The sequence below is a fragment of the Phoca vitulina genome, unplaced genomic scaffold, assembly GCF_004348235.1.
Source record: "Phoca vitulina isolate PV1807 unplaced genomic scaffold, GSC_HSeal_1.0 scaffold16, whole genome shotgun sequence".
NCBI classification, from domain to species: domain Eukaryota; kingdom Metazoa; phylum Chordata; class Mammalia; order Carnivora; family Phocidae; genus Phoca; species Phoca vitulina.
In genome coordinates, this window is record NW_022589719.1 from 31,257,688 (window position 1) to 31,279,965 (window position 22,278).

At 57.5% G+C, this 22,278-nt stretch overlaps 6 protein-coding genes across 10 annotated transcripts in view; 3 read left to right on the top strand and 3 right to left on the bottom strand.

Annotated features, from left to right (window-relative positions):
- Positions 1–48: 48 nt before the first annotated feature.
- TM7SF2 (transmembrane 7 superfamily member 2) lies at positions 49–4,388 on the top strand. 3 transcript variants are annotated; one of them, XM_032413956.1, is made up of 10 exons: positions 49–88; positions 659–855; positions 953–1,007; positions 1,385–1,579; positions 1,659–1,762; positions 2,714–2,833; positions 2,921–3,089; positions 3,320–3,400; positions 3,488–3,610; positions 3,922–4,388. In XM_032413956.1, the coding sequence occupies exons 2-10, from the start codon at positions 673–675 to the stop codon at positions 4,080–4,082; spliced, it is 1,191 nt and encodes a 396-aa protein (XP_032269847.1). In that variant the 5' UTR covers positions 49–88; positions 659–672; the 3' UTR covers positions 4,083–4,388. The 3 variants fall into 3 exon arrangements, with proteins under 3 accessions (XP_032269847.1, XP_032269846.1, XP_032269845.1); XM_032413955.1 differs by having other exon boundaries at positions 55–258; XM_032413954.1 differs by lacking the exon at positions 49–88 and having other exon boundaries at positions 265–855.
- Positions 4,389–4,442: 54 nt separating this feature from the next.
- ZNHIT2 (zinc finger HIT-type containing 2) lies at positions 4,443–8,376 on the bottom strand. The gene has a single exon (XM_032414385.1). It carries the CDS (start codon positions 5,720–5,722, stop codon positions 4,529–4,531), a length of 1,194 nt encoding a protein of 397 aa, XP_032270276.1. The 5' UTR covers positions 5,723–8,376; the 3' UTR covers positions 4,443–4,528.
- An 89-nt stretch (positions 8,377–8,465) lies between these two features.
- FAU (FAU ubiquitin like and ribosomal protein S30 fusion) lies at positions 8,466–10,124 on the bottom strand. The gene is made up of 5 exons (XM_032414387.1): positions 9,944–10,124; positions 9,570–9,652; positions 9,320–9,464; positions 8,828–8,883; positions 8,466–8,639 (listed from the first exon to the last, which is right to left on the bottom strand). The coding sequence occupies exons 2-5, from the start codon at positions 9,642–9,644 to the stop codon at positions 8,514–8,516; spliced, it is 402 nt and encodes a 133-aa protein (XP_032270278.1). The 5' UTR covers positions 9,645–9,652; positions 9,944–10,124; the 3' UTR covers positions 8,466–8,513.
- Positions 10,122–13,825, top strand: MRPL49 (mitochondrial ribosomal protein L49). The gene is made up of 4 exons (XM_032414386.1): positions 10,122–10,288; positions 11,265–11,415; positions 12,259–12,383; positions 12,505–13,825. The coding sequence occupies exons 1-4, from the start codon at positions 10,211–10,213 to the stop codon at positions 12,649–12,651; spliced, it is 501 nt and encodes a 166-aa protein (XP_032270277.1). The 5' UTR covers positions 10,122–10,210; the 3' UTR covers positions 12,652–13,825.
- Positions 13,706–20,746, bottom strand: SYVN1 (synoviolin 1). 3 transcript variants are annotated; one of them, XM_032414382.1, is made up of 16 exons: positions 20,644–20,746; positions 19,683–19,831; positions 19,361–19,453; positions 19,118–19,270; positions 18,928–18,976; positions 18,393–18,496; positions 17,782–17,908; positions 17,583–17,682; positions 17,430–17,495; positions 17,218–17,334; positions 16,958–17,121; positions 16,541–16,669; positions 16,289–16,447; positions 16,025–16,211; positions 15,018–15,169; positions 13,706–14,938 (listed from the first exon to the last, which is right to left on the bottom strand). In XM_032414382.1, exons 2-16 carry the CDS (start codon positions 19,812–19,814, stop codon positions 14,832–14,834), a joined length of 1,839 nt encoding a protein of 612 aa, XP_032270273.1. In that variant the 5' UTR covers positions 19,815–19,831; positions 20,644–20,746; the 3' UTR covers positions 13,706–14,831. The 3 variants fall into 3 exon arrangements, with proteins under 3 accessions (XP_032270273.1, XP_032270275.1, XP_032270274.1); XM_032414384.1 differs by having other exon boundaries at positions 14,832–14,938; positions 16,289–16,444; XM_032414383.1 differs by lacking the exon at positions 20,644–20,746 and adding an exon at positions 20,449–20,637 and having other exon boundaries at positions 14,832–14,938.
- SPDYC (speedy/RINGO cell cycle regulator family member C) overlaps positions 20,195–22,278 on the top strand; it is a 35,856-nt gene continuing 33,772 nt past the window's right edge. Inside the window, exon 1 of the mRNA XM_032414815.1 lies at positions 20,195–20,597. Within this exon, the coding sequence (XP_032270706.1) occupies positions 20,195–20,597 (403 nt within the window). The remainder of the gene's footprint in view (positions 20,598–22,278) is intronic.

The window sequence follows — 22,278 nt, forward strand, 5'->3', positions numbered from 1 at the left end:
GAGTGTGGGCCCAGGATGGGCCGGGGGTGGGTCCACTTAAAGACCTAGGGACTCGAGCGGTAGCAGTCCGAGCTCAGGGACCAAGCAGGTGCTTGTGCAGTGGGCTGATCCTCCGCGTCTCCAAGCTCATGTCCTGGGGGAGGAGGTGGACTGTGCTTCTCTGACGGACTCTTGTGTACCCCCCCCCCGCCGGTGGAGCGGAGACCATGGCCTCTCCTCAGGGCTCCCGGGCTCCGCTGGAATTCGGGGGACCCCTGGGTAATGGGGCGGGGTGGAATCTGTGGTCAGGCTCAGCGAGGGCTCAAACGGGGCGGGGGCGGAGGAGCTAGGATCTGAGGGTGGAAAGCTTTGAAGGGTCTCCAGAAGCAGAGGGATCTGGGGCTTGCGAGGGACTGTCTGGGGAGGGGGCTGCACAGCACCGGATTGTGGAGTGGAGGATTGTACCAAGAGCAGGAGGAGGAACTTTGGGGGGGAGAGGGGGCGGGGCCCAAGATGGAAGTCAGGGAAGGGGCTGAGGGCTGAGAACGGGATATGGAAGAGGGCAGTGGGAATGCTGAGGGGTCCTGGAGACGACAGGGCGCCTGGGCGGGGCGGGGGGGTGTTGGTGTCGGAGGGCAGCTGCGGAGCCGACGCCCGACGCGATCGCCCCCGGTCCCAGGCGCGGCGGTGCTGATGCTGCTGCTTCCTGCCACCATGTTCCACCTGCTCCTGGTGGCCCGCTCGGGCCCCGCGCGCCTCCTGGGCCCACCCCCCTACCTGCCGGGACCCGAAGTGCTGTGGAGCCCGGAGATGCTGCTGCTGTGGTTCACCTGGCTCGGCCTTCAGGCGGCTCTCTACCTATTGCCGGCGGGCAAGGTGTGGACTCGGCTCGCGGGGGAGGCGGGCGGAGGGAGGGGGCTCCGCTGGAGAGAAGACACTCTCACCCCTTATCAGAGCCCCTTTGTGCCTGCAGGTGGCCGAGGGACAGGAATTGAAGGACAAGAGTCGCCTGCGCTACCCCATTAACGGTGCATGGACGCGGGGGCGGGGGGATGGCTCCCTGCGCTAGAGTTGTGCGGGTGGGGATGGAGCTCTAGGCCCAGTGGAGATTAGCCCCCAGCCCCAAGCTCCGTCAGATGCCTATTTTACGCTGTGTGCCCAGGGTAGCCTTGGGGGAATCTCACTGTCCCTCTCCACGTCCCTTGTTCCTCCACCCCTACCCGCAGCATTTGCTCTTACTCTATGCACCAGAGCAGTGGTTGGGGTGACCCAGGGGCAGGGCCATTGACCTCCTTGGGCTTTGGACTGTGTTTGTGTATTGGGGGGGCGGGGTGAGGGGGGAGTGAAGGGGAAGGGCAGAGGTGTAGGGTGCAGCCCCCAGGATTCATTGTGTACTGTGGTTCAGGCTTCCAGGCCCTGGTGCTGACAGCCCTGTTGGTGGGCTTGGCTGTGTCTGCCGGGCTGCCTCTGGGGGCGCTCCCGGAAATGCTCCTGCCCTTGGCCTTTGCGGCCACCCTCACCGCCTTCATCTTCAGCCTCCTTCTCTATCTGAAGGCCCTGGTGGCCCCTGCCTCGGCCCTGGCCCCTGGGGGGAACTCAGGTGAGAGGGGTCCCAGTAGGGTGCAGACAGAAGCAGATGGGGGTGCTCACTTGCATCTTCAGCCTCCGTTATTCTCCAGGCAATCCCATCTACGACTTCTTCCTGGGACGGGAGCTCAACCCGCGCATCTGGTCCTTCGACTTCAAATATTTCTGTGAACTGCGACCTGGCCTCATCGGCTGGGTAGGCTGGGCAGGCTGGGCATGTCTATGTGGGCCAGGAGGAGGGGTGGGATGCCTAAGCAGTGCTTGGGCAGGACAGGGCAGGGCCACTATTGCACAGAGGTAAACCATTAATCACTCATCCCACAAATATTTGTTGAGTGCCCCGGGCACTACTCTAGATACGAGGAGACAAAAGAGAAAAAAAGTTATGGGAAAGCAAAAAACAAACAAACAAACAAAACTCTGCCCTCGTGGAGCATACATTCTAGGAAAGACAGACAAAACCTGAGTGAAATATATGTAGCGTGGCAGGGGCACTACGTGCTAGGGAGAAAGGCATGGAGGGAATTAGGTGAGCAGGTGCAACTTTAAATAAATCAAGCTCAAAATCTATTCTGAGGACAGGAGAGGCTGGTGCTGTGCGGCCTGCTGGTCCTAGTGGTGCAGCGCTTGAGACTGATCATTGGGTGAGCAAGCTGTCCATCACTAGTGGCCTCGAGGACATGCCAACTGTGGGTTTGGGTTATAATCACCCATGCTGGACTGTGGTCACGATTTCCCAAAGGGTCTCTTGGGCAAGGTGCCTCATGTCACCCTGGAAACTAGAGGTGAGAGGAGGCCAAGTGTCCACCATGGATCTGCACCCTGGCCCCCGAGGCGATTTCCCCATGTGTGAAATGGGATAAAGTTAGAACTTCCTGCGAAGGTTCTTGTGAGGGTTGGGAGTGGTAACGTTAATCACAGCACCACCCAGTGCTACCAGAATGGGTTTACTCACACGAGTGAGTATTTATTATGTGCCAGACACATCATGTTTCGTGCTGCCCATTCACTATGTCAACGAGTCCCCAGACAAGCTCCGTGAGGCAGGTCCATGATTATCTCCATTTTCCACATGGGGTGGGGGAAAGGAGGCTTTGGAGGCGGGCTGGGGACAGACTGCCCTGTGCTCCCTCTCCCATGTCCCCAGGTCCTCATCAACCTGGCCCTGCTGATGCAGGAAGCAGAACTTCGGGGGAGTCCCTCCCTGGCCATGTGGCTGGTCAATGGCTTCCAGCTACTCTATGTGGGTGATGCTCTCTGGCATGAGGTGAGGCTGGACTGGGCGAAGAGGCAGGGAGGGCAATTGAGGACCTCATGGGGACTCAGTGGGTGTGTCTGGGTCCCACCCTTGCAGGAGGCTGTTCTCACCACCATGGACATCACACACGACGGGTTTGGCTTCATGCTGGCCTTTGGGGACCTGGCCTGGGTACCCTTCACTTACAGCCTGCAGGCCCAGTTCCTGCTCCACCACCCGCAGCCCCTGGGGTTGCCCATGGCCTCAGTCATCTGCCTCATCAATGGTCAGTCAGGAGGGGGCTCCTCCCCCTTTCATTCATTCATGTTCTGTTTATTCAGCATCGGGTAGGTACTAAGCCTCAGCCGCTCCTCTAACACAGGGGTGGAGGTTGGGGGGGGGGGGGGGGGGACTGGGTCCTAGCTCTCCAGGCCAACTGGGCTGTGGGTGGATGGTCAGGGTCAAGTAGAAGGCTCTAAACCTCAACCCTGACCACTTGCTCATGCTTTCCCCTAGCTGTTGGTTACTACATCTTCCGGGGGGCCAATTCCCAGAAGAGCATCTTCCGAAAGAATCCTTCTGACCCCAGAGTGGCTGGTGAGCTGGGTTTCTAGGGTGCCATGAGTGAAGTGGTGCAGCTGGGCTTCCTCCAGGTCCCTCATCCCATTCCCTGTCTTTCCCCAGGCCTTGAGACCATCCCCACAGCCACGGGGCGGCAGCTGCTGGTGTCTGGGTGGTGGGGTATGGTCCGCCATCCCAACTACCTTGGAGACCTCATCATGGCTCTGGCCTGGTCCTTGCCCTGTGGTGAGTGGCTTGGGAGGGCACAGGACGGGGACCGCGCGCGTGTGAGGGACAGAGGTGGTGACCACAGGATGCCCCGTCTGGGTGTGGAATGGAGAACGGGGATGCAGCCTAGTGGAGGGAGCAGTCAGGGAGCTGGGAATGGACTCAGTGAGTGGCTGGGGGCAGACCTCCCCGCCAGCCTCGTGGAGCCAGCCCCTTGCTGCAGACCCGGACCTTTCACCGGAGCCCCAGTGTCCCTGTGAGCCATTCGATGCGGAAACCTTTGTGAGCTGGGGAGCTGCTGGGCGGTCACAGCCTCCACTTCCCCACAGGAGTGTCTCACCTGCTGCCCTACTTCTACCTCCTCTACTTCACGGCACTGCTGGTGCACCGGGAGGCCCGGGACGAGCAGCAGTGCCTGCGGAAGTACGGCCTGGCCTGGCACGAGTACTGCCGGCGCGTGCCTTACCGAATCCTGCCCTACGTCTACTGAAGCGGCTCCACTCAGCCCAGACGGGGGCAGGTGCCCACCCAACCGGCAGCGCGGCCGGCCCCGGGAGCCTGGGCCCCACCCTGCTCTGAGCTCCAGCAAGCAGGGACCAACAGCCTCAGGGAGGTGCTCTGGAGCAAGGAGAGATGCAGCCAGTGCCCACAAATGGGAGTGGAGGGGCTCGCTCTTCCTCCTGGATAAACATCTGGAACCCATGGTACCACTTCCCTCCCTTTCTGGGGCTAGGGTGTTTAAAAACTGGCTGGGTCAGCTCTGACCCAGGACAAGCTGAGAGGTGGCTTGTGGGCCCGAGAGTCTGGGGTTGGGCGGCGGGGGTGGGGAGTGGGGGTGGGGTGGGGGGTTGGGGACACAACAGCTGTTCCTCAGAAGCAGGCACTGCTCATAGGGCAGACCAGTCACAGCTTTATTAATGACAGAGGGATCCCAGTTCAGCCAGGGAGTTCCTCGATGAGAATTCTTGGAGCAGGTGGCAGGGAGCCTCCCCAAAGCCGCTCCAACTCCCCGGTGAGGGCTGCCACCTCCTCGGCCACCACAGCGTGGGCTCGATGGGCCCTGGCACAGTCCAGAGCCAGGGGTGTGAGGGCCAGCTCATTTTCATTGGTCCAAGCCAGTAGGAACTGGCACTTCTTCCGCGCCCGGTAGAGGCGATCTCGCTCTTCCGTGGCCACAGCTTGCTTCCGGGCCCGGCCCAGCGTCCGCGCCAGGTGCCCCAGTGCTGCCAGCGTGTAGCCTTTCTGGTCGGCCGGGCCTTCGCCCATTAGGATGCGGGCGGCTTCGCGCATGGCACCCCGTGTGCCCAGGGGCCCAGGTGGATGCTCGCCTGCTTCGAGCACCTGGGCGGCGGCCTGCAGGGCTTCCTCGGCAGAGGCGAAGACCTGCTGCGCACCCAGGGCTCCGGAAACGCCGAGCAGCGTGGCACAGAAGTCGGAGAGCAGCGCATCGTCGCCGCCGTGATACAAGGCAAGAGTGTGCGCGTAGGAGAACAGCACGTTGGGCAGCTGGAAGCGCACGAGCGGCGAGGCCGGGCTGCGGCTCAGGCTGGCCAGCGTGGGGATCCGGGTGGGCACGGCGGGCGCGCGGGCCTCGGGAGCGTCTTCGAGAAACGGCTCGGCGGCGGCCTCCTTCACGGGTGCCGGTGACGTCCTCGCGGGGGTGGGCTCCAGCTCCGCAGGGTCACGGTCCGCAGCATCATCCACCTCCTCCAGAAGCCGCGACCCGGCCCCGCGGCCCCACCACCACGGCCGCCACGGGGGCAGCAGCCGCCCGGCCTCGCCACGGCTCAGCAGCCGCTCGAAGGCCGCCTTCTCGGCGGGGGCCAGCAGCTCCCAGAGCCTGGTGAAGCCGCCTGGCGCCGGGCCAGGCCTGAGGCCGGCGTCCTCGGGGTCGTCCTCGGTCTCGCGTTGCTCACGCAGCCGCCGTAGGGCGCTGGCCAGGCGGCTGGGCGAGGCGCTGCGGCCGCGGAGCTCTCCCACCACCTGGTCCCGGTAGAAGGCTTCGGCGCAGGTGCCATGCGCCCGGTAGCAGCGCAGCGAGCAGTAGGGCACATTACAGCGAGGGCAGGTGTAGCGCGCGGGCTGGGACGCCCCGGCCGGGCAAAAACCACAGGGCCCGGCCGGCTCCATGGCAACTGGCGCCCCGCGCCACTTGCGAACACTCACAGGCCGCGCTGGACAACTTCCGGTGCTAATCGGTTACTTCCGCCTCCTAGAGAGGCCAACGGAGCGTACTCAAAGCTCCCGAGGACACTCGGCAACTTCCGCCCACACTCGGAAGCCAAGCCCCACCCCTCTTCCAAATGGCGCTTGAGCAGGCGCAGGAGCGGGTCGGGACGCACAGGCCCCGCCCTGCGCGGTGAGCGAGGGAGGGCGAGTGCACCAGGCCGGTGCTCCGCTGCTACCAGCTCGCCCCCTAGTGGTTCCCTTTTTAGCACGATAGAGCCTCCTGGCGGAAATCGATCTTTGAGAAGCACCTACTCTAGGCCCCTAATTGTGCCAGGCCCATGGGGGATGAGATGCATCCCTGCACTGGAAGGGCAGTCATTCTACTAGGGGACACAGACAAAGGGGAGTGTAGAAAAAGGGTGAAGATGGACTACTTGGCCTAGTCTCTGTTTATGTGTGTGTTGGAGGCATTTCCCCTCTTGAGAAGAAAGCAACGTTTAACAGATATGTTATAATATAATAACAGATATTATTTCCCCTCCAAATCTATGGTTCATCCAACTTTAAAGTGAAGAATCCATACTAGGTGCCAAAACACATCGAGAAGCAAAGAGATGGGATCCCTGTCCTAATGAGCTTGGTTTGTGGTAGAGTGGGGTGATAACCCACACACACCATGCCAAGGGCCCCAAGGACTTGATCCATGGCACCGACACTGGTTCTTTAGACCCACCCCCAGTAAGTTTCGCTTTCACAATACCTTGTATTTATCTCCGTATGGATCAATCCATCTGGATGGATTTGATGACCTTTTAAGTCCGCTCATTTTTTACATCCCCATTACTACCAGTAGTCTCAGCTACTAGTCCCTTAACTGGTTCCCTAACTTTCTTGCCAGTTGTCCAGAAAAACCAGCCAGAGAAAGCACTGGATCACAAGTCAGATCACATCAGGCCCTTGCTTAAACCCTTCCTTGTACTTGGTGATCCTCCACTGCACTTGGACTCAAACCTGAACTCCTGTCCAGGTCTGACAAAACCACACAGCTTTGCACACAGTTCTCTGGGCTGGACCTCTTTCATCATCTATTTGATAGGTTTCAGGCTTCACACATCCCATTTTTAGAGACCTTTCCTAGGATATTATGTCCACCCCCAACCACCCCTCTTTCATTACAACACCTTGCTTACTTTCTTTGAGGCTCTAACACTTAACTAGCTTCTGCACTTAAACCACAAGAATCGAAACGCCTAGAAAGGAGGTGACCGTCTTTTTCTTAAAAGATTACTAGAGATAAAAATAGCCTATATGTTTGCACACTATGTGGCAGGTGCTGATCTAAGAACTTCACATCATTTATTCTTCACAGCAACTCTCAAAAACATGATGGCAGAAATTAAGTAATTTTAAGGTTGGAGAGTGAGAAAATAAACGAAGCAAGAATTCAAACTTAAAAGGCAGTCCAAGTCTAGATCCAAGGTCTTTACTTCATGTTATACTGTTTTCCAAGAACCAGCAGGTTCAAAAACCTTCGCAAAATGAGTGGATACCCATGATACCAGGGGAATCTTCAATCAGTCCCAGAGAATTCCACTCCTAGGAACACTCAATCAACCAACCCACCAACCTGAGCTACGATTAGGTTAAGGTACAAACAAGGTTACCACAGTGCCGATGTGATCAGGCAATGCTTTCTGTAGGGCCACTTTTAGGCAACAGGCTTGGGCAATGGAAGACCGAGTAAGGTAGAAGGGCCCACAGCAACCACCCGGCTGAATGCAAACAGGTCCATCAGGAAACCCACCTCAGAACAGCCGTAAGCCCTTGCTTACCAATGGGCTGCTTACAACCAGGCACAGGAACTAAAAAAAAGTAAAGTTCCACATGTTCCCCTACCTCCTCCCCCTCAACTACAGGCCCCCCACCACTGCCTCCTGGCAGACAGTCTCTCCTCTGCTCCCTTGCAGTGTATTCAATAAACTTCCATCTCCTCTGTTCTGCCTTGGGTGAATTCTTTCAGGGCCAGCACCGCTGACCTCCCTCCCAATAGGGTTGCCCCACTTTACAGAGTAGGAACATAGTAGACCCCTGCCCTGGACTCCACTAAGGCCATAGCTGGTCCCGAGTTCAGGAAAGGTCCGACTGGCCTTCCCTGATACATCTTCTACTCACACTTCTCTACTGATGCCTACTGATCCTCCCACAGAGGATCCTCATCTTCTCTGTTTAAAGAACAGGAACAAGGCGCCCGGGTGGCTTATTCGGTTAAAGGTCTGACTCTTGGGTTTCAGCTCAGATATTTGAGATGGAGCCCTGTGTGGAACCCCATGCTCAGTGGAGGGCCTGCTGAGATTCTCTTCCTCTGCCCCTCCCCCACTCTCTCTCTCAAATAAATAAATCTTAAAAAAAAAAAAAAAAGGAACAAAAACAAAAAAGGATTTGGGAGAATTATCAAGTTATTTGGACTGGGAAATTTCCCCAACTCTCCATCTGAAGAGTTACCACCCAGGGTTACCAATTTTCATAGTAAGCCTTTTCTTGTAGTTTACCACGCCTTCCCCATCCCAGCTGAGGGCCCCTGCCTCTTCCAACCTGACTGTGCCAAGAAACCAGAACCAGGCCTCACTGTTCTAATGAACACACCACCAGCCCCAGAAGCTGCGTATCTTCCCGAGGCCCTGCATGTGAAGATGAAACAGTAAGATGACTGAACTACGTGGCTTTATTGGGGAGAGCCAGGATTACAATGGACTTAAGAGTTGGCATTGGGGCCCTTCTTCTTGCCAAAAGTGGGCACAACGTTGACAAAGCGCCGGTTGTACTGCATCCGCCGTTTGGCTCGGCCTGTCTTCTTCTTCTTTTTCTCCTGTTTGGCCACCTGGGAAAAGGGAGGGATGATAAGACCTTCCACGCCTTCCCTCAGTCTTAACTCCAGGCAGGGAGAAGGCAAACAGAGGAAAGACCAAAGGTCTTGGCTTAGCTTAAAAACAAACAAACAAAACAAAACCCGCACACAGAAAAACAAAAATCCAAAGTCTAAACACCACCACTAATACTCTCACCTACCTTGGGAGTCTGCCCTCTTACTTTCCCAGCACGGGCCAGAGAGCCATGGACTTTACCTGCGGTGGGAAAGGAGGTCAGAAGACAGGAGAGCAAGGCCCCACCCAGTAGAATCCCTTCTCCCTCAACTCAAGCCTTTGAAGATAAACAGGGACCAACAGGGAATGAGAACAAAGTTACAGAGATATGACCTCTGACCCAAGAGTGTTTATTTAGTATGGTATGTTCCAGGGTTTCACTTCAGGATTTTCCAGCCCCTGACTTTAAACAAGAAGGAAGAGCACCCTGGAGAATCTAGTCTGGCTTGATCTTAGTGACCAAACAAGGGACTAGTAAATAACTGAAACCGAACGAGGCTCTGGCTCAGTCTCCCATGGACCTCTTAATGAACAAGGTAAGCAGGAAGAACCACCCTGGGTTGAGGACACTGAACTTCACACCCCACCCTCATTATGAGTTTACAAACATTTCAAAGAACAATGCTCCCCAACTCACCTCCAAGCATGCGGCCGGCTACTTCCAAGGTGGTCAGAGCCTCCACTCCACACTGACCTAGGGTAGCCTCATCCTCCAGGGGCGTGCCTGCCAGGAGCACGACTTGATCTTCTGGCGCGATGCCCTCCAGGGAGGCTACATGAGCCTCGGGGAAAAATAAGACTCATCAGCGTTTCCGCGGGGGGGGGGGGGGGGGTGGAGACTGAAGAACACAAGAGGACGGGACCCAGGAAGCACCACGCAGCCTTACCTTGATCTGGGCGACCGTCTCCTGGCCGGTCACCTCGAGGGTGTGTAGCTCCTGGGCGCGGACAAAGAGCTGCATGTCGGCGACTGAAGAAAGAGAGACTCGTAAGAGAAGAATGCTCTGGGAGAGAGGGGGTCGGGGGAAGGTAGCGGGCCGGCACCGATCGCGCTGGGATACAGGTGGTCGTGGGGATCTCACGTGGGTTAAGGCCGGGCCTGCCGGGGGGGGGGGGGGGGGCGGGGGGGGGGGGGGGGTCGGCTGGGGACCGGAAGCTGGGCCTCAGAACACATCCTCTCCCTCTATTTTTCCCGCGCTCTCTGACTTCGCGGCCAACCTGCTAATAGGCCCTCCAGATCCAGCGGTGGCCCAAATCTTACCTGAACCGCGGGCACCGCAGCCGCTACCGCGAAGATGGAGTCGAGAAAGAGGAAGGAGCAAGGGCGCGCACGTCCTCACCGCCTGCTGCGTGTCACGTCACTGCTGGGCGACCGCTAGAGCCTTTGGTGTTTGTACCGCCCACGGCAGTCCTAGCTCCGCCTCTTTACGCTTTGCGCAGGCGTTCTTTCGGTCCCGGGCGCGCCCAGGAAGGGGCGGGATCTGGCCGGTTGTACGCGCAGAAGGCCCGTGTACGGGAGCAGTTCAAGATGGCAGCGGCCATGTTCCGGGCTACGCTGAGAGGGTGGAGAACCGGCGTCCAGCCGGGCTGCGGGCTACGGCGGCTGGTGAGAACGCTGAGCCTGGAGGTGTGGGAGGAGGGCTGCGTTGAATCTCATTGTCATTCCTGTAACCCTGGAGCTCAGATACAAGATAGAAACAAGGTTCAAGGCCTGCAGGGCGCCTCGGTGTGTGGGGCTTAGAACCTGATTGGTGGATAACTTGGGTTAGTCAGAACTGGGAGGGGCTGCACATCGACTCCTGCGGATTTTTTAAAAGGGATACCGTTCCACAAGGTAGGGGGTCGGCCCCAGATCATTGGTGACACGAATGGGAACCTAGAGTTCATGATATACAGGTCCCTTCATTCTGCTTCCCTCTTCTCGTAACCCCGGGGCCTATCAGGACTCCGGGGTATCTGTTGGGAGAAGTGTCCAAGAAGGATCTTTAGGCTGGAGGGTGGGAGGACAGATTGCAGAGAGTTACTCTAGGTAGATTGTTTATTATTGTCTTAATTTTTCCCAGATGGAAAAAGGGGGTAATAAAATACCTAACCTGTGTCATTGTAAGAATTAAGTCAAAACAATACCCGTAATACATTTAGTCCAGTGCCTGTCGGTGTTTATATGAGGCCAAAATGTTCCAGGTAAGCGAGGGTCACATCGGATAATGTGAGTGGATTATCACGATTGCTGAAAGTGCCTAATCCAGAACTAAAATATTTCAATATAATGTTTAGAGGAAACTTTAAAATACTGAAAAAGGCTATGTCAGTCAGACAGTAAATTGACTTTGGCTTTTAAGTCCCACAGAAATCCCAAGAGATGGGGGCCCCTCAGAGTGCCTGAATTGCTTTTCCAGACTCACCTCTATCCTGGCAAACTGAAGTCTGGGGCTTTCATATCTCCAGGCTTTTATTTAGCCATTCTTTGCATCTGTGGTGTTTCCTTTTTTTACTTAAGTTCTGCCTCTCCTTTGTTGGGTGGGTGTGTAGTGGGTGGGCTGATGGGAACCGTGGTTGTTTGTTTTTGTTTTTGGCCTCAGAGCCAGACCCAGGAGCCTCCTGATTACCCCAGCTTTGTGGAGTCTGTGGATGAATACCAGTTTGTCGAGCGCCTGTTACCCCCTACCGGCATCCCAAAGCCCCCAAAGCATGAACACTATCCCACTCCCAGTGGTTGGCAGCCACCCAGAGGTGAGCTGGGCGATGGGGATGGCTTGAGGTTTACAGAGGGAAATCTCCCTCTCCCTAGTGGTCTACCTCCCCAGTTGAGGCTCTGGATTCCCCAGTGGGCTCAGGACTTGTGTGGAGGTCTGTCAGGGCTTAGCATCTGTCTCATGTTCAAGGAAGGGCCTGGGAATGCAGCCCTGTTTTACTGGTACCCATCCACCCACACTGTCGGGATGAGGTCTTCCCATTCAGGAAAAGTGAAGCATAGAGAGAAGACCTAAGAGCTGGGACCCCCACTCCCACCCGAGTAAGTCTTGTACCATAATTGAGAGCACAGCTTCGTAGTTGAGCAGTTCTGGGTTCAAATTTGGCTCTGCTGTTCGTTGCCAGTGTGATCATGAGTTAGTCACTTAGCTTCTCCCATCTTCACTTTCAGCAAAATGGGGATAATTTGCTCAGTACATAAAGCACTCAGCACAGAGCCCAGCATGTGGTAGGTAGGTGTTCAGTGCTGTAAATCCCCATTTCTTTGCGCCAGAGGTTGATATTAGCCTCCCTGACCCAGGGGAGAAGTGCAGGATTCGCCCCAGATCGGGACCTAAAGATCCAGGGAGGCATGGCCCTAACTTCATTTCTTCTTGAGCACCTTCTGCTGCCAGGCCCTGTGCTGGGCCTGTGAAGTTACCAGGTTGAACCAGCTGGTCCTGGCTTAAATTTAGGGAAAGAATAGGTCTTCTGACCTGAAATCTAGAGGTGGCTTTACCATTGGGTGCACTGAGTCTCTGTAGACTGTGAGGGGAAGGGCATCAGCTAAGGTGGCATAAAGCCTGGGGAGATTTGGCTTCTCACCATTTTTCCATGTAACAGACCCCCCACCCAACCTGCCCTACTTTGTGCGGCGCTCTCGAATGCACAACATCCCTGTCTACAAGGACATCACACATGGCAACCGCCAGATGACTGTGATCCGAAAAGTGGAGGGGGACATCTGGGTAAGTGAGGGCATGGGTCAGGGGCTGATTCTAACCCTTTCAGGGCTGAAGGGATGGGAGTCTACTAGAGGGGATCGTCTGACCAGGCTTGATTTATCATTGTCCCCCTCTCCCTCCCCAGGCCCTGCAGAAGGATGTGGAAGATTTTCTGAGTCCACTGTTGGGGAAGACACCTATCACCCAGATCAATGAGGTGACAGGTACCCTGCGGGTCAAGGGCTACTTTGACCAGCAGCTCAAAGCCTGGCTCTTGGAGAAGGGCTTCTGAGGCCCAGCTGAGCAGGCTGCATGATAGCATCCCCCACAGACTAGAGTCCAGGGGGTCTCGGGAGGAGGGAGGTGGCTGTTGGAGCAACTGGGACAGGAGGTATAAATGCCAGGGCTAAGAGCTTGGGCAGGGCAGAGTCAGGGCTAAAGGGCTTCAGAGCAGGCCTCGCTCACATTAAGGGGGAAATGGGACCCTCTCCACAGGTGCCAGCTGTGGGGGAGGGCTGCCTGACAGTGGAGACCCTGCCTTCATTGGAGCTCATTGGGCTCAGCTGTTCAAATTCTGGAGGTTGTTGACTGGTGAAAGTAATGGCCCAGCCCAGTTTAGGGGAGGGTAGCACAGGGCAAACCCACTGAGTACATTTCTTCCTTGGCCCTCAGACCCTCACTGCTGCAGACATTCTCAAGCCCTTGCTCCAGGCCTGTGGAGAACACAGAGGACTCAGGCCTGGGTCCCCGAGATCTTCAGTTCCAAGTGCAGGCATAGAAGGTCCATGTCAGCCCCTGGGCTCATTCCTTTTCCCCATGGAGAAGTAGAAGGCCCAGTCACCTTGGCTCCATTCTAGGGAGAGTTGGGTCTGACTACATTTCTAGCTCTAAGAAGCTAAGTGATTAGCTTGAGCTGGTCTTTCCACAAGGGGGTGCTCGGGAGCTCCCAGCAGTCCAGCACAGCCAGCCTTCCTTCCCAGCTTGCTGGCCTGGTATCAAGGCTGGACGGGAGCTTTGCAGGAAGAAAGGTGCTGGCCTTTTGCCCCTGCCATCCCGTCCCACCCCCAGCCAATGAACCTTCACACTTGCCCAATTCTTGGGAGCTACAAAGGTCAGAGGCCTGAGTTCCCAGCCTCATCCCACCCTCCAACTAGTTAGGGACAGGGTTCAAAGCCTGGCTCCCCTACTTGTCCTCTGACCTAAGGCAGGGAACTTAACCTTTCTGGGGCTCAGTTTCTTCGTATGGAAAATGGGGATATCTTCATAATAATTTAATGACTTGTCTAAAGAAACCCACACCCCTGGGGATTCTCAAGTCGACAGCTTGAACAAGAAAAAGAAGCCTGGCACACTGATCCTGTGACACGAGCTCCACCAGTCATTAATGCGAGTCTTTATTTGGCTGTATATACAATTTAAGCTATTAAAATTTGTACAATATTTACAAATTAAATAATCATCTGAAACTGTCTCCAGCAACTCTTGTAACACAGAACCGAGGGAAAAAAAGATGGGGGCAGGCAGGCCTTGGCTCCTGTGGTCCCTACCTGGCCCAGTGCCTTTTCTAAACTGGAAAGACCAGGAGCCTGACATTCTTGCTCCTCTTTCCTAGGGTCAAGCATTCAAGTTCAAAGACAAAATTTAAGCCAAAAGACAACAGCAAGGAAGTAGTTCCAATTCTTCTAAACTCAAGAGAAGTTCTGTAAGTTGAGAAGTGGCCTTCCCCAGATTCTGGGGCTTGCAGTGGTTCAGGAGCAGACACACGAGCCCTCAGCCTGGCGTAAGGCTGGGCAGTGGTTGCTGGGTGAGACCAGGAACGGTCTCACTTGATAGACAAACTGCAGGGAGAGGGGGACCTGGGGGGAGGGGCAGGGCACCTTGTGCTGCCCCCCTGCTCCTCCACCCCCAGGCACTCCTTTCCCTGAGCTGTGCGATTGCCAATAAGACGCGGAAACACCACAGGGCCTAAGAGACACAGCCACCATCACAGAGGATTCTAGGGAGTTTAGGGTAAGAAAAGGGACAGCAGTACCAGTCTTGGTGGGTGGCCCAGGGAGCAAGTTCCTGGCCTGCCTCCAGCCCCTTAAGTTCACACACGGGATTGGGGAGCTAATACTGTTTAGCACTGAAGCGACTTCACTCACACGCACACAAGTGGGGCTTGGAGGGGCTGCCCCTTCTCCCAGAAACTGCGCCTCCTGCCTTCACGGCCCCAGCGGAACAGGCTGAAGGGTGGGAGAGAAAGGCTGGAACGGATCCGAGATCCCCATGGCTGCCCGGGTCGGAAGGGCTGGGGTCAACTGGGGCCTCAGGCGTCTTTCCACTTGGCCTAGGGGATGCCTCCTCCTTTGTCTCAGAGCTGGGGGTCGTTACTCCCTGGTGCACATAGACAGGGAGCGGGCACTTGGTGGCAGGATGTGTTACAGCAAGGGCTGCTCAAGAGTGGAGGCAGGGGTTAGGACTGGGGTAGTGTCAGTGGGCAATGGGGGACTCCAGCTTTTGCAGGCGGCGGCGACGGAGCTCTGCTGCATCGGGCTCCCCGTCCTCAGGCAGCTCCTCCGTGCCAACTGACTCAGGAGCTGGGGACAGAGTTCAGAAGTGGAACCGAGAGAAGTTCCTTCCCCGCTCCCCGCCTCCCCCCAGGCTGACCGAGACTACCTGGAGGCTTTTCAGGCTCAGGGGCTGGTGGGGAGACTCCTGGGGATGGGGTGGTGGTCTCAGAACTGGGGATGCTGGTGGGGGGGGCAGCAGGGACAACTGCAGGGGCAGTCTCCTCAGTGGGGCTGACTGAGGTGGCAGGCCGGGGGGGCCTAGGAAGAGAAGAAGGAAGAGGCAGGTGAGGCCCTGACATCCTGGCACGCCTGGGCAGATTCTTCTGCCCCTTGGGAGCCTTGCAGGGCAGCGTCAGCGCTGACGTCCGTCTGCAGCCTGAGTAAGCAGCAGACACAGGCGAACGTGTGCTGTGGGAGTCCTCCTGGGTCCATACCACAGATAGGCCGTAAGTCAGCGGCCGGCGCGAACCGTCGGCCTTGCTCACTCTGACACTGCATTCTCTAGTGGGTGCTAGGCTCCTTACGGGGCACCCGAAGGCTTGGCACTGAGTAAAACTGCACTCAGATCTCAGACTCCAGCTCCCCTCCACACCTGTGCGGTCACTGCTGTGTGCCAGGCACTCTGTGCACGTGACCTGTGGACAGGACTTAGAACCCTTCTGTTCAAAAAAGGTGACAGTGGTCACCGAGCAAGTGAGTGGTGGGAGCAGGACTTGAACTTAGGCCAGGCTGGCTCTGGGTGACTTTATTTGCTGACTCAAATCAGGGGTAGTGGTTCTCAGGCACATGGTCATCTATGTGAGAAGGGGATACATGATGAACTAAAACCCTAGGAATTACGAGTAATTTGATTTTAGAAAAACATAAAGGAACAAGATTCAAAGTCAGCTCTCTAATCAACGTCAGTCCTCCTGAGACCCAGGCAGGCCTTGTTCAGCGAGAGGACAGAGGCCTCGAGAACCTGGAGATCCTGCTATGCTACAGCCAGGTCAGCCTGAGTTAACAGGCATCACGGGCTGGCACAAGAGAAAAAGGCCAAGAACCCTGGCTGGGGGCCTTCTGTGGGCAGCTGCACGCTGCCGCCGCGCATCCCAGGACCCCGCGCGGACTTACCCCAAGGAGGCGAGCACGGTGAGGTACTGGTTGATCTGCAGCATGGCGGCGTCCAGCAGCGTGTGAATGTTGCGCAGGCTCTGCAGCCGCGCCTCCAGGTGCTGCCGCTCGTGGCCTTCCAGAGCCCGCAGCTCCTCTGGGGTCAGCCCGGCAAAGCCCGCAGGGGGCACGGGCATTGGGGGAAAGGCTGGAGAGAGGCAGAGGCTCAGCCTGGGCCTGACACCCCCTACCTTCCAGATCAACCCCGAGTGTGGCTCAGCTTACCAAAAGGTGGAGGCAGCGGCATGCCCATCCAGGGGGGCGGGAAGGGGAAGCCCGGGGTGGGGCCAGCCTCAGGGGCCGGGGCGGAGCCAGGGCCGGGGGCCGAGGCAGAGGCCGCAGAAGCAGCGGCGCTGGCCGCTCCACTGGGCCGAGAAAGGGCTGCTGAAGAGTAAGAACAGGAAGATGGGGAGCGTTAAGAGGCCTCCGCTTCCATTCCTCCCACCCCTTGGCTGTGGCAGTCCCCAGAAGACTCACCTGCACTAGTGGATGGAGGGGCCGCAGCCTCTCCTGAGCTGGGGGGAGGTGGGACAGGTGGGAAGGGGCCCATGGGGGGCCATAGCGGGAACATGCCTGGAGGAAAGGGAGGCAGGAGGCCCTGGGGGACTGCAGAGAGAGGACAGGGAGTGAGAAAAGGTCCAAAGTGAGATAGAGGCAAATCACACACGAGAGGCTGGCCGTTAGGAACTCTGTCCCTGCTCCCAAGGGCCGCTCTGAGCTCGGCACTGATGACACAAGATTACAACCCATTGATGGCTCTTCCAATGACTCCCTTCCCCACCCGGACTGAGCTTCTGGAGGACAGGGAATCTGATTCATCTCAGTTTCCCATACCTGGCTCAGGGCAAGTACTCAACAGGGTGTGTTGGATGGCCAAATGAGGGGGCCACTCACAGTTGGGGGGCTGCGGCAGGAGTGGTGGGGGGTGAGCGGCTGGCGGTGGCCCTTGATCCGCAGGTTCCGGGGGCGGTGGTGACTGGGTCGGCAGTGATGCCCGGAGGACGTCCATACGGCAGGTAGGGCAGGTCTGCTGCCGCTGGAACCAGGAGCGCAGGCAGCTGGGGGGTCAAGACCAGGTGATGGTCAGCAGGTCCCTGGGGGCCTGCCTTCCAGAGCCTTTCCCCTCGTGTCAGGCCCCCCGGGGCCCCTCCCACCTGGTGTGGAAAATGTGGTTGCAGGGCAGCCTCTTGGCACCAGTCACCATCTCTTCTCGGCAGATGATGCAGACATTGTCCATTGCCTGGAGTTCCTCTGGGGTGGCATCTGGATACCTAGTTAGGACAGGCCAAGGATATGTCAAGACCAGAGGTGGAGACGGGGGAACCTGGGGCAGAGCTCGGGACGGCAGCTGGACCGGCCCACTTACAGTGTGTTCATGTTGCGGATGGCTCGGCGAGACATGATGGCATCTGTCACAGCCTTCTTGAACTGCCTGAAAGGCCAGTTTCGGTGAAAGCTGGGTGAGGGGGGGTGAGGATCAGGTATGGGTCGGGGGCAGGACGGGCTGGGCTGGGCTTACCTCATGGCCAGGTACATAGGCCGGATGGCAAAGAGAGGGAAGGTGTGCACCTTGATCATGATAGTCATGAAGGCCATGTAGAGCAAAACCTTGATGAAGCCTGGAGGCAGGGGGAGGTGCAGAGAGCAGCAGTCACAGGGCCTGGGAGGCACGGCCGGGGACGCTGGGCCAGGTCAGGGGAGGCCCAGGCTCTTCTCACCTGTAAACAGCTCCGTGTAGAGCATGTACACGGCCTTATTGTCCCAGGGGTTCTCGCTCTGGAGGTCCACAGAGTGCAGTACATACTTGATGAAGATGGTGAGCACCATAGTCATCAGGATGGCATACTGGGGGGGGGGGGGGGACATAAGCACACAGTGCCCCCTGGCTGCAGTCACACTCTGCTGGTGCCCGGCGCGGGCTGGGACATGGCTGCATCCTCCCAGCCCCTCCTCGCCCGGGCTGGTGTCACTTCTGGCAACACCAGACCTCTCCAGCCCGGGCGGCCTGTCGAATGACAGAATTAACTGTCCCTTCATAACGACATGGCTTTGCCGACGAAAAGATGCAGGTCAAGTGCTCAGCACAGGGTCTAGCGTACAAGTGAGCACCCAACCAGTGGGAACTGTGATCACCTCCTCCCCAGCAGTCCATCAAGCTAATTAGGTGTGCGTGTAGAAGGCGGGAGCTGACACTGACTGATGGCTGCTCCTTGGTGGCCCGCACAGGCCTGGCCCCAGAACAGGTGCTCAGTAAGGGCTGGTTGCGTTCTTCAAGCCCCATTCGGTGCCACCTCAGGCTTGTCCTCCCAACCTCCCAAGCCAGTCTTACCTCAAAGCCAAACACCAGCTGCACAGAGGCCCCACGGGTCAGGATGCTGTGATAGGCATGGCTGACGAAGAGGAAGTCCAGGATACCCAGGAGGAACATAAGGGCTGTGGGGACCCCCCAAATTGGGGGTTGGTGGGGTCAGCGCAGGGCCTGACAGCCACTTCCTGCTTTAAGACCCCTCCCTCCCCCCCTCAAGCCCACCATGGCCCTAGCCATCTAGTCAGGTGGCACACTCCACTGACCCCAGCCCCCTGGGAACTCCAGTTTTGCCTAGGAGGGTATTAGAGCGGCCCGAGCTCCAGGTGAGGAGGCCAAGAGCTAAAGGGCTGGGCAGCTGAGAAGCCCTGGAGTGGAACAGGGCAGAGATGATGCAAATTAACTTCCCAATTTATCTTTCCTGTACAGCTGTGGGTCGAGGGGGACGCCTGTGCTCTAGGGCACAGGACCACGGTTAGTGACTTGTCATGTTCCAATCATCCACGGTGCCTCTTCTCCCTCCAGCTCCCTCCTCTCCCCTCCCATGGACCTCACTCACAGACAATGCGGCAGTGAAAGAGCCAGGAGATATTGGGGCTGCGTTCCATCTAAGGCAGAGCAGAAAGGGGGCCCATCAGGAAGGCTGGGGCTCACCCCACATCCCCAACCCAGCCTTCACTGCCCAAGCCTATCCACCAAGCCATTCCCTGGCTCCCATCTGCTTCAGAGAACCCCCTGACCCAACTCACAAAGTCCACACGGTCCTCAGCCAGCCAGTGAAAACACTTGAGGAAGAGAAGGAGAGTGAAGAGTGCAACAAAGCGGGGGCTGAAGTCGTCCCGAAAGACGGTGAAGGCCAGACAAGTCTCAGTGACAGCATACCAGGAACGTTCCAGAAGGTGCTGGGGGGTGGACAAGGAATGATGAGGAACTCAAGACATTCAGCTTGCCCAGCTCCCTGCCCCTCACTTTTGGAGTCCTGAACATCTTACCTCCATCTCTGCTGCCCTCAACTGTCCAAAGAACACCTTGCCCATCACTTTGCCCAAGAGAAAGACAAGGACAAAGGCCTGGATGTAGAGGACCTAGGAGTGAGAAGAAGCTATGGTTTGAGGTCACTTTCTGCTCTGCTATGTCTGGGGCTCATCATTCGGGAACCTCCCTATGTCCCCATCCCAATTAATTCAAAGTCAGGCAGCTAGTGGGCTACTTGGCTTCTCTCCTACTTACCTGACCTCTAGCTCCGCCCCTGCCTCAAGCAGACTCCTCCTCCCCGCCCAGGGAGCTCCCCCCGACCCTGAGCCCCGAACTCACTGCCATGCTGGGGCTGGACTTGGTCAAGTACACCACAGTGGGGTAGAACTGGTGCTTGAGGTAGTAGGCATGAGCCACCACGGCCCCGGTCAGCGCCAGGCTGGCCGCCATCATCACTGCGGTGCGGAACATGGCCCTGGCCTGGAGACCTGTGCGGGGAAGGGAAGGACCTGTGTGATGCGCACACTGTGCAAACCTAGCACAGTGCCCGACACGCGGTGTCACCAAATGGGGGGGAAAAAAAAAACAAAGCCCGCCTCACCTCACCCTCACAATCATGACGTCAAGAATAGCATACGCTCCCCCAATTTGCAAATAAGAAAATGGAGGCTCACAGGGGTTAAGCGAGCCCACTGACGCAAGGCCTGGAGCCTGGGTCAGTCTTGTTTCAAATCTAGGGCTTTCCACGCCGCCTGCCAAGCCGCCGCCTCTAGGGAGGCAGGAGGAGAGGCAACCGTGCTGGAGGAGGGGGAACCACTACCACGGCCTCTGAAGTGAAGATGATGGGGAGGATGCAAACGCAGAAACCTCCAGAAGCGGGAACGTGCCGCCTGGACTGGGAGAAGCCAGGCGCTGGGGGGCGCAGCCGGGCAAGCGACAGCGCCGGTGACAGCTCGGCCAGGGTGGGCAGCTGCGACGCGCGCCCCGCGGGAGAGGGCGGGGTACGTCAGCCTGGAACCCTGGCGTCCCCCAACCCCCAGGGCAGTGTCCACTCGGGGGCAGCGGAGAAACGGCCGATCGCCGGGATGCTGGGGCGCCCCCGCACCTGTGATCGCCAGGAGCTGCGAGCGTCGCAGGCGGGGCCCAGCCTCTGGAGAGCGGCCGCGCGGGCGCCTGAGGTCTACGGGCAGCTGACAGCTGCGAGCGGGGCTGAGGGGCCGCGCCGACCCCGGAGCCCTCAAGGGGAGGGCCCAGGTCCCGACTCCCAACCACAACCCGGGCCCGACCCCGGCCGACTCACCAGGAGCCCAGCGCCGCGAGCCCCCTCGATCCCCGCGACTGCGGAGGCGGCTCCGGTTAACAACACTCCCCACCCCCTGCGAGCCGGAACTTCGGGGGTGAGACACCTCACTTCCGGCGGGGCTCAGTGTGGATCGTACCAAGTGCACCCTTTCTTTGGCCGCACCGCGCACCCTCCGTGCTGCCGGGAGCGGTGGCCCCACCACCGTATCTAGGCTTCGTGCCCACGGCCTGAGCAAGAGATGCGAGAGGTGGTCGGAGCGGAATAGGGCAGCCCGGCAGGTGGCTGGAGTCCCCCCGCTTATTGGTCCCAGATGGTATCGTCTCCGTCTCCAAGTGGACTCAACCTAGGGGAGGACTCAGGCTCTTAAGGCGGGGAGGAAGGTGGGGCTTTGTGCGGGCCGTACCACTTGGAGGGGGGGAGTGTGCAAGGGACAGACATTACGGGCTTAAGTGGAATAAAATGTTTTAGAGTCTCATTCCAGAAGATTTCAGAACAATTTGACAAATAAGATGCTTTCCTGGAGAACTAGATTCAGAAAAGAAAAATTTGCTCCTCCATGATTACCCCCAAATTGTATGGGAGTGTGTTGGGTCCCCGTGGCTGCTATTAATTGGCCGAGATAGAGTTACGCGGACCAATAAGAAAAAGGAAGGAAATTTGCCGGCCTATGGAAAGAGCAAAGCAGGTGAGCGGTTGCTAGGCGCGAAAGGCAGCGTTGCCTAGGTCTAGGTCCAACCCCAGTGGGCGGACAGCTGGCGGGGAGGTGGGGGGTGCTGCAGGCCGTGGGCGGGTGATCTGTGTCTGCGCAGGGGAACGTTTACTGCGCCACGAAAGGGAGGCGCAGGCTGGTGTGTCTAGGACTAAGAAGGCAGATCTTTAATACCGGCTAATCTTGGGGTAGTGTTCTGTGCAAAGGGACTGACTTCAGCTTCCCTGTGCCTACAGCTTTGCCTTCCTTGTATTATCCACTCCCCGGCCATAACCGCAGCTACCACTGGTCTTGGGCCGCCCAGTGTTTACGTTTGTGTCTCAGTCGCAGCCAAGCCAGACTGCTCATTGACAGAATGAAGCCAATACGCCCAATTTGTGTCTTGCATTTTCCTCTGTCTCATGTAGCAATCAATCACCAAAGTGTATGGGCTGGGAGGTGCTATGCTCATTTTGTACGTGGGACAATGGAGGTTCAGAGATTTAACAAGACCTGTTCTAGGATTGGCATCGGGTCTGTCTGACGCTAAATTCCCATCCTGTTGGCCTCAGCCACCTTCACCACCTCCTGAATTGGCCTGACCAGTTTACCTGTAACCTGTCACAGAGTTGGCTCCCTGACAAGGCCATGTGTTACTTTCTAGTGACTGCATCCAGTGGTGAGCTTTCAGTTCTTGCCTGATTCGACCTCTCTCCTCTTCTAAAACGTCTCCTCCCTGAGCTTCTGTGATCCCACAGGCCTCTGCTTTTCTTTCTGGCTGTGCATCTGCCCCTTTCCTCGTCTGTCCCTTCCTCTGCCCCTTTCCTCTGTCTGTCCTCTGTCTGTCCCTTCCCCACATGTCCTAGATGCTGGTGTCCATGTTGGCCCCTTCTGTTTGTTTTCTCTGCATAAAGCCCTCTGCTCCTGTGGATTCCATACCCCCA

Coding starts and splice junctions, on each gene's coding strand:
- SYVN1 (XM_032414382.1), bottom strand. CDS start 19,814: ATGTTCCGCACCGCAGTGATGATGGCGGCCAGCCTGGCGCTGACCGGG. Junction 17,122..17,217: donor AACCACATTTTCCACACCAG/GTGGGAGGGGCC, acceptor TTGACCCCCCAG/CTGCCTGCGCTCCTGGTTCC. Junction 16,670..16,957: donor CCTGCCGCAGCCCCCCAACT/GTGAGTGGCCCC, acceptor CTCTCTCTGCAG/TCCCCCAGGGCCTCCTGCCT.
- FAU (XM_032414387.1), bottom strand. CDS start 9,644: ATGCAGCTCTTTGTCCGCGCCCAGGAGCTACACACCCTCGAGGTGACC. Junction 8,884..9,319: donor AGCCGGCCGCATGCTTGGAG/GTGAGTTGGGGA, acceptor TTCCCACCGCAG/GTAAAGTCCATGGCTCTCTG. Junction 8,640..8,827: donor TAAGAGGGCAGACTCCCAAG/GTAGGTGAGAGT, acceptor CCCTTTTCCCAG/GTGGCCAAACAGGAGAAAAA.
- ZNHIT2 (XM_032414385.1), bottom strand. CDS start 5,722: ATGGAGCCGGCCGGGCCCTGTGGTTTTTGCCCGGCCGGGGCGTCCCAG.
- TM7SF2 (XM_032413954.1), top strand. CDS start 532: ATGGAAGAGGGCAGTGGGAATGCTGAGGGGTCCTGGAGACGACAGGGC. Junction 1,763..2,713: donor GACCTGGCCTCATCGGCTGG/GTAGGCTGGGCA, acceptor CCATGTCCCCAG/GTCCTCATCAACCTGGCCCT. Junction 3,090..3,319: donor AGTCATCTGCCTCATCAATG/GTCAGTCAGGAG, acceptor GCTTTCCCCTAG/CTGTTGGTTACTACATCTTC.
- MRPL49 (XM_032414386.1), top strand. CDS start 10,211: ATGGCAGCGGCCATGTTCCGGGCTACGCTGAGAGGGTGGAGAACCGGC. Junction 11,416..12,258: donor TGGTTGGCAGCCACCCAGAG/GTGAGCTGGGCG, acceptor TCCATGTAACAG/ACCCCCCACCCAACCTGCCC. Junction 12,384..12,504: donor AAGTGGAGGGGGACATCTGG/GTAAGTGAGGGC, acceptor CTCCCTCCCCAG/GCCCTGCAGAAGGATGTGGA.